Source organism: Bison bison, unplaced genomic scaffold (genome assembly GCF_000754665.1).
Source record: "Bison bison bison isolate TAMUID 2011002044 unplaced genomic scaffold, Bison_UMD1.0 scf7180017864481, whole genome shotgun sequence".
Lineage (NCBI taxonomy): Eukaryota > Metazoa > Chordata > Mammalia > Artiodactyla > Bovidae > Bison > Bison bison.
The window spans coordinates 4,255,835-4,264,711 of NW_011495041.1; the positions used below are offsets into that span (position 1 = coordinate 4,255,835).

Consider the following 8,877-nt stretch of genomic DNA (forward strand, 5'->3'; position numbering starts at 1 on the left):
CCCAGGCCACACCGCACAGTCCCTGGGCTCTGAGCCTGGCCAGCTCGGAGGCATCCTCGTCCGCGCGGGCGCATCCTGGCCGGGCCCCGGGGCTGTGCGGTGTGGCCTGGGTACCGGCTGGTCCTGCTCAGTCTCGGGCCCGCCTCGCCGTCCTCCCCACAATGGGTCCACTCGCACCGTTTAGCTCCCACCGCGTGCCCGGCGATGCTCCGTGATCAGTGTTAGGAGTCCAACCCGATTTTGTTTCTGTCAATTTGGATGTGGAGGGGACAATATTTTTGAATGGTGTTTGAAGTTTATCGCTGAGAAGATAATTGCTTCTAGAGGAAAAGAAATACAGACAATGTACCCCCAAAAGATGAGATGGTGAAAAACAGGATGAAATAAAAAATATATTTGAAAGGAACTTCCGTCCTTTAGAATTACTGGCCTAGGTAGAGCCTGCTGTCACCACATGGTCATGAATATTTATTAAACAGGTGAACGACTTATGCTTTTGCCTAATTTGTGTCCTCGGATGAATGGTGTGTTTTTTGGGAGGTTGTAAAAAACTGGAAACATTTTATAGGTGAATAAGCATATAATGGAAGCCATAAGATAAATTAGCACGTATTTTACTGTATACATCTTGTCTTTTGTTTTCAGTTTTTCTGCTGGATCTGGCTTTCTGTAAAGGACACGTGGAAGATCTAGATGACTCGTGAGTATATCTGTTTTTAAATAGTATCTTCATTTCTTCTAGCTGTGATGTTGTATGAATACTGGTATGAGTCCAGTATTTTTTAAAATAACACTTGTTTTACTGAGCACGTAAATCTGTGGTACGTAATTTGCTAATTTTGTTTGAAGGTAGATTTTTTTTGTTTTGGAGTGTAGTTGACTTATATGTTAGTTTCAAGGGCACTACATTGTGTGAATATAATCTTTTAAAAGCAAACAATGGCCAGTGCTTACCTAGCACCAGTTTTGCTCCAGGAGTTGCACTAAGTGCTGTATGTGCACAAAATGGGATTGCACTGGGCAGTTTTATGAACAGTCACAAGAGGAAAAACTGCTGGAGTCTTCTGTTTTACCTGTACATTGTTAGTCACTACTGAGTGGGTGCTGGAGTTTGGTAACCATCCAGTAACACAGCATGAATCCCCAGGCTTTACTTGTCGTAGGTGAGGAGTCCGGCTTTAGACCAGAATCCTGTGTGTGGTTTTCAGGCCTGAGCATAGGCAGTGACATGGCTTTTCCTGGCAGGGCTCTGGGGGGAAGCTGCTCTCCCCGCACCAGACGTGGGGCACAGACAGTGCACCGCGGTCTCTGGGGTGCCGTGAGCCCTAGTCACAGACTCAGGCCCCCAGGCCAGCCGGACTCCTGTGTGTGCGTCTGCATTCTCAGCCTGGGGCCCCTTGTGGAGTCGTGTTGGTGGGGGCCTTGCCTCAGGCGTTGCTTAGGGAACCTCCTTACTGAGGGGCTTGGCTGAGACCCTTTCTGCACATGGACTCAGTACCTCTCCTCTCCTGTCCCTTCCCTCATCCCTCCCCTCTGCGTGTGGGTCCTCGGCAAGGCAGACGCCTTTGGTTCGGGCCTCCTCCCGGGTGAGATGCATCTCTCAGTGCTGAGGAGCTGGCAGCTCGTTTCTGTCTGCTGGCCTGCACTGGTGCAGTGAGTGAGTCAAGTCTTGACTGTCCGTTTGGCTGGTTGTCCTTGTTCACCACCCCTGCCCGCAGCAGGGTGCTCTGACGAGCAGAGAGCCCCAGGGTCCCGCGGGGCGCTCAGCAGCCTTCCTGGTGGGTATTGGGCGCCCTCGTGGATTGTTACAGGCGCTTCAATTCTCAGAGAAGCCACTGTTAACACTGAGGTGATTTTGTTAAAGTTCGTGGTGCCCTGAAGGGTGTGGCACCCCAGACCTGCTCCTTTCCGAGGAGGAGAAAGCAGGGGTGAGCCAGTGCACGAGTCTGGGGCCCTGACTCTCCTCAGCTGGGTGCTGCTGAACTGACAGGGTTGGCCCTCCTGTAATGAGCTTCCCAGGTGGTAAAGAAGCTGCTTGCCAGGACAGGAGATGCAGGTTCGATCCCTGGGTCAGGAGGATCCCCTGGAGAAGGAAATGGCAACCCACTCCAGTGTTCTTGCCTGGAGAATCCCATGGACAGAGGAGCCTGGTGGGCTACAGTCTGTGGGGTCACAAAGAGTCGGACATGACTGAGCAACTAAACAACAACAGCAAGAACAGAGTCTCCTGTAAGTGAAAAGCTTGTCTGGCCCACCTTCCTGGCGTCCGCGGCCGCCCGAGCCTCCTGTGAGCTCCTGGGTCTGCGGTGAGGAATCAAGGATAGTCGGCAAGGAGGCCGTTAACCGGGCCCGGCTTCTGGGTTTGTGCTTTCTGCTCCTGCCTGTTGCTGGATGCCTGTGAAGATGAGGCACTGGGCTTAGGGTTGGTCCTGCCCCTGATAGGCGCTCTGTTCTGTCCATGACGCTCAACAGAATGGCCTTGTGCTGACTAAGGGACTAAAGGAAGTAGCCAACGAGGATTCTATGCTTGTCAGCTGAACATGGGGACTGAATTATTCTTCATCCCAGAGTGAGCAGACATGCAGCGAATTGCCTTCTGGGCCCGCAAGAGGATGGCACTTGGAAATTCAGGCACCATCCTAGCTTGGGCTGGTGAGCAGGGATTGCCATGGCTGAAGAAGACCGAACCAGAGTGAGAAGGCTGCCTTGCTTGTCTAACCCTGGCCGGGGCTAAACTAACTCCCCAGGGACTGATGACCATGCGGGCCAGAGTGTTCTCGGCAGATGGAGCGCCTTGGCTCCTCATCGCCACATAGGGACTCTCTGGATCCTGACTGCAGATGACACTGTCTCTAGGTTGGGTCCAGCCGTCCCCATTACACTGACTTGGACCGCACCATCAGGTCCTGTGAGACCATGTTTGTTTGCTGTGCAGATTGCCCGAGGGCACTGGATCTGGTGATGCCTAGGGTTTGCAGCCCTAGCCCCACATCAGTGAGCAGTCATGGGTGTACCTGACACCTTCCTTTCCACGTGGGGCCCTGTCTGGGATTCTGTACCAGTCAGCTCCTTCCCATTGATGGGATAAGGGAGAGGCTGCTGCTGCTGCTGCTAAGTCACTTCAGTCATGTCTGACTCTGTGCGACCCCATAGACGGCAGCTCACCAGGCCCCGCTGTCCCTGGGACTCTCCAGGCAAGAACACTGGAGTGGGTTGCCATTTCCTTCTCCAATGCGTGAAAGTGAAGTTGCTCAGTCGTGTCCAACTCGAAGCGACTGCTGTTGGACTGCAGGAACTGCAGCATCAAGCTCCACTGTCCATGGGATTTTCCAGGCAAGAGTACCTGAGTGGGGTGCCATTGCCTAGGAGAGAGACTATTAAGCATCAAATGATGGGAGACAGTGGCCCCCGCCCTTTACCTCTGGGTGCAGAGCTGCCTGCAAAGACATCAAGAATAATGGCCATCGGTTAGAGCGTTCTGGTTGAACAGTTTGCTTAAGGTGGCCATGACACTTTCTTGGGTAGCCCCACAAGATGAATATAAAATAGAATTTTTTACTGTAAACCCCTTAACGGGAAATGGGGGAACCCGCTTGAGAGTCAGGTTCCCAGATCCCACCCAGGGGCCAGGCCTGCCAGCAGACTTGCTAAGGCTCACCCCAGACCCCGCCCTGCTCTGTTCGCTGTTAGGCACAGGTGTAAGTAGAGGAGAGGGGCTCCGAGCTGAAGCATTTGTGTTTCTACAGAGTCCCACTTGAATTTTCACTCCTAATTATTTTATCATTGCTTTTGTTTTATTAAGGTGTTAAATGGATAAGATCTAGAGGTCACTGAGTAAAACTTTTAAAGTAAAACTTACTAAAAAATTTGTCCTGTGCCCCCGTATTTATCAATTTGTTATCTTTACCTGTGCTATTCTGTTGTAAAGTGGAAACCTACAGTCAAGATCTGTGTTCTTGTCTTTTAGGTTTAAAGAAAATCGAAAAGATGACATTTGGCTTGTAGATGTGAGTATTTACATTTTTTGTACAGGTCACCCATCCCTCTCCTATTTTAAATGTGACTTTCCATTGTCCTCACCCAAATACGGTAACAGAACCAGTACCAGTGTCGTAGCCCACTTTTCTTCTCAGGTGGTACTCTCGGGGTTTTTATATTAAAGGGAACCTCAGAGCCTTAGGATCTCTGGCAGGGGAACCTGTTTTTGATGAAATTCTCAGCAAGTCCACGTGTGCATGATGTCTGAGGGAGATTATGGTATGGTTTTATCACAGAATCCACTCAGTATTTCATTTCATCCAAGAGATTGAGAATATTAGTATCACTTGGCAATCAAAGTCATATTTTCATCTTGGTAGTGAGGGAATCAGCTTTGCATCTTCTTTTCCTCGCTGTGATGTTTTGAATGTGTTTAAACCCTGGGATGTCTGGGTGCATTCTGACATGCCTCAGTGAGAAAGCGGGGTGAGTGGCAGGAGAGAGATGGAATGAGACGCACAGAGCTGACGGTCACTGAAGCCAGGCAGCGAGGTGTGAAGCTCCTAGTTTGTCTGTCTCCTGTGATATATGTTTGAACGTTTCCACAGGCTGATATTCCAAGAGAGTTAAATCTTATTTCATAAAAGTAGAAAACAAACAGTTTTTGTTATGCTGCCTAATAGGAGGCTCCTAAGTACCACCCTGACCATCTGGTGATCCTGAAGAAGGAAGGACCAGGATTTTAGTTTCATCAGCCTGACTTGTTGCTGTGCCAAACTGTCTTACCAGTGGTTATACTTACAGGAGCAGAGTCACCTACTGTACTGCAGTATTTGCAATAAAAATAAGTTGATGTTTATCATTAACACTTAAGGGGTGTGCATATGATATGTGAAGTGTATTTGGTGGTTTAATTTTATATCTAACATGGACATAACTCATTTGGGAGCAAAGATGTTTTTAATTGTAAATTATCTATTTTAAATAGGTATCTGAAATAGATATCAGTAGCCATTTAAAATGACTTTAAAGTAATATCAGTGTTGAGTTGTATCCTGGGAGTTGACATGTCTGGATTTGTATGTGTGTATGTTCATTTTGTAACCACTTTAAAAATTATATTTAGACTTTTGGTCCAAAATAGATTATTATCCAGTTGTTTAGGGAAAAAGATTCTTTTACAGTTAAGATTGACATCCACAGTAGTACAACATCTTAGTGGTTTTCCCTCTCTTTTTTTCCAAACAAGTTTTATGCACCATGGTGTGGCCATTGTAAAAAGCTGGAACCGATTTGGAATGAAGTTGGTCTTGAGATGAAAAGCCTCGGTTCTCCAGTGAAAGTGGGAAAGATGGATGCTACTTCTTATTCCAGTAAGCAGCTACTCGGTTTATTGTTTTTCTCTTCTCGTAACGCAAGTGTTTTAATTACAGGAAGCAGTATTTAAGGTAACAGGAAGACGAGATTTCAGACTATGTTTTACAAGTTAGATGGGTTAACTGTTGAACGTGTGATACGCAGTCTCTGTTAATTTTGTACTTAATACAGATGTGGAAGTCCCTGTTCCTACTGGGAGCACACTTGAGAGAATCAGTTGCCTGAGACAACTACAGGAGATGGAGTGGTGAACTCTGGATGTCACTGAGGGTGAAGAAGGAGCGTTTGTTGTCTGAGCAGCCTGAGTGGCATGGTAGAGGAGTCCACGGGAGCTCGAAGGATGAGGCGAGCTAACATACACGCAAGTGGGGACCAGGAGAGTTCTCACATTAGAGAGGGTATTACAGGGAAATCGTAGAGCTGAAGATGGGTTCAGCGAGTCTGTACCAGAGACTACAATGTCTTCAGGCAGAGGCTGGCAGACCGCAGCCCCGGACAGTCTGGCCCCCGCCCGCTTTGTGCATGGAGCTCCGCTGGTCCAGAGTCACTTCTGAGTTTACTGTTGTCTGTGTGGCTGTTTTTGTGACCCAGAGGCAGAATCAAGTAGTTACAACAGAGCCTATCGCCCCACAAAGCCTAAAAGCTTTATTATCAGACCCCGTACAGGTAATGTTTACCAATACCTGTCTTAAAGGATTTGGGAAAAGGCAAAATTAAGTTCACAGAATATGAGGTGTCACACAGACTCGGGGAGAGCATGGCTCAGAAAGTAGATCAGATCCCACTCTGCTTGCTGCTGTTTCCCGTAGCCCAGGGAACATTTCTTAACATTTACCAAATCGCTAAACTTTAATTTCTACACCAGTAAGTGTTTAATTATGATGCATTTTGTATTGGTTGTTGTGAGATTAAAATGATATAGCACATTACAATCTCTTGTAGTGTGCAATAAAATATAGGTTCCTTTTTGCATTAATTAATGAAGAAAGTGGAAGTATGACATACGAAAGCGTATTTCGTTTTAGGAAGTAAGCTTTGTACTCTGGGTATAAATTTAGAAGAAGACAGACCTATGTTTTAAATCCAGGTCAGTCATCTCTTACTTTTGTGGCTTTGGGGAAGTATTAATCTCGCTGAATGTTAGTTCCCTTGTCTGTAAATGAGAGAGTGATAATTCTCAAGGTTGTGAGGATTGTATTAATATTTCTTATTCAAAAGCCCTGGCACAATGGCTTGCGCTTGTCAAGCGCTGAGGGATAATACCAGACTTTAAGAGCCTCTCAGGTGGGACAAGGTGTTTTGGGTTTTGTCAGTTGTCAATAGAGCGCTAACACACATTTTTGAGAAGGCAGATGATTTGATAAAAATGCTTTTGGCAGAAACATGTAGGATGAAAAGAGCAGTTATAGGCAAAAAGATTGTCTAAGCTGACTTTTGTATGCATCTTGATATAGGATACTGGGAGGCCAGACTTGAGTGAGTGGCAGGGGAGTAAAGAGCCAGTAATTCTTAATAGACATTTGCAAGGGTTAAATCACAGATGTGATAGATTGACTCTGATATAAAGAAAAACAATTGAAAATAATAGCGTAAGAGTCTTAGCAGAACTCACACTGGACTACATTACCATTACCAGGAAAAAAACAATTACATTTAATTCTGTGTTTTTGTGTTAGTAGCTGTTCCAACTTTGCGGTGTTTTGCTTTATTGATGCTTGGGAATATGGGGAGCTAGAGTGCAGGTGAGATATTAGAACTAGAATTGTTGAGTCACACGAGTGAACTGCTGTGACTTTAGGAGCGGGTGAGATGGATGGTAAGAAGTTAGAGAGAAGATAGTATGGTTGAGTGGATATTTCTTGATATAATCTTTTACAGCGCTTAAAAAATCACTCCTTTTAACTTTTGTGAAAGTTAATGCTTATGTCTAGGCATGTATGTTGATTAGACGTGCATACACGTCCACTTGTCTATATAGTAATTCATTCGTTTCACTGAGTCAAAGTCAATAAACAAGTAAATTGTCTGGTAGTGTTTGATGTCAGTGACGGATGCATTTTTCACCTTATAGATCAAGAAGATGTTTTTTGTGCTATGGAGAAAAACACCATCTTCCTTAAAAAAAAAGAAAGTTGTTAAGTATTCAAAAACTATTTAGAGATTACAAATAGATTTTTGGCATATAATTCTTAGAGCTTTCTTGAATATTTCAGGGCAGCTCAAATACAGGCATTTTAGTAGAACTTGGACTCAAACAGGTGAAGAAATTGAATTTCCATTTCAGGCTAGCTGTGGGCAGTGTTCTGCCTCTAATGGTGGAGCCCTGGAGGACTGGCAGTTTCCTGTGTGTCTCTTCCGTCTGCATAGGTGGCTTTGCAGATGGTCACAGCATCAGTGTTTCCCAGCATTTAGTCTGCAGGCTACCTGTATTAGGATACCTTGGTGCTCAGTATGAATTCAGATTCCAAAGGCCCACACCTCCCCTACCAAATGAAAATGAGATTGAGTCATGAGAATCTGTGTTTTTAACATGGACTTTGGGTGATTCTTGAGTTAGAGAATCATGAAATAAAGTATAATTTTGATGGATCGTTAAGGGATTTCAGTTTGGCGTGGGATAGGATTATTCAGTGATCAAGTAGAGAAAATCTCTTAAGACTACTTGAGGGTAGCTTAGTTCTCAATCATGTAATTGCAGTGATTGAAATAAACACCATCATATTCAATCCAGCAAGTCTCTGTGTATAGAATTGTTGAATGGGAGAGATTTGAACTTCGCTGATTTATCCTGCAATATGTATTTGGAATTGTATCAGATATTTCTTGATGGTTTGTTTTAACTGTTTATATGACTTCTTAGTGTTATTTGATGTATTATGTCCAGTGTAAATTCAGATGTTACTTTGGCCTTTCATTTTCTACATATTCCTTAAAAAATGAGGACAAAAAGGTTCTCATCCAAAAGTTAAAATGTTACGATGTTACCTGTAATCATGTACTGATTTCTGTTATGAAACCACTGAAAATTCCACTGAAAATTCCACACTAATGCCTGAGTGTGACATCATTTTATATAAAGATCATATTTTACCTCTCTGTGATGTATAAACTTTCAGGGGCATTTGGCCAATAAGATTCTTATTTTTATTCTGTGATTGCAGATAAATTTGCAGATCAGTCGTACGTTTCTAGAGTATAAGCCCTTCTAGTCAGTGACTGTATTTCAGGGTTGTTCCGACTTGGTCCGGTGGACATTTGGGGCCTGATGATGTTTCGGGGGAAGAGTTGCCTGTGCATGGTCCAGTGTTCAGCCCCGACCTTGGCCTCTGCTCACTGGATGCCGGTAGCTCCCTTTTCCTCCCTCCCCCAGCACTGTCAGCTGAAATTCTATCAGGGATGGAAGTTAACCTTCAAAGAACCGAGTGGCTAAAGGGTGGATGGTATCAACTCCATCTTATAGGCAAGAAAACTGAGGTCGAGGAGATTAAGTGATGGCACGAAGTGTGGAGCTGGGATTCTCTC

General features: G+C 45.1%; 1 protein-coding gene across 1 annotated transcript in view; it reads left to right on the forward strand.

The window, feature by feature from the left end:
- Positions 1–490: 490 nt before the first annotated feature.
- Positions 491–8,877, forward strand: part of TMX3 (thioredoxin-related transmembrane protein 3) — a 37,511-nt gene continuing 29,124 nt past the window's right edge. The window contains exons 1-4 of the mRNA XM_010862335.1: positions 491–524; positions 598–700; positions 3,968–4,007; positions 5,228–5,351. Of these exons, the coding sequence (XP_010860637.1) occupies positions 491–524; positions 598–700; positions 3,968–4,007; positions 5,228–5,351 (301 nt within the window). The remainder of the gene's footprint in view (positions 525–597; positions 701–3,967; positions 4,008–5,227; positions 5,352–8,877) is intronic.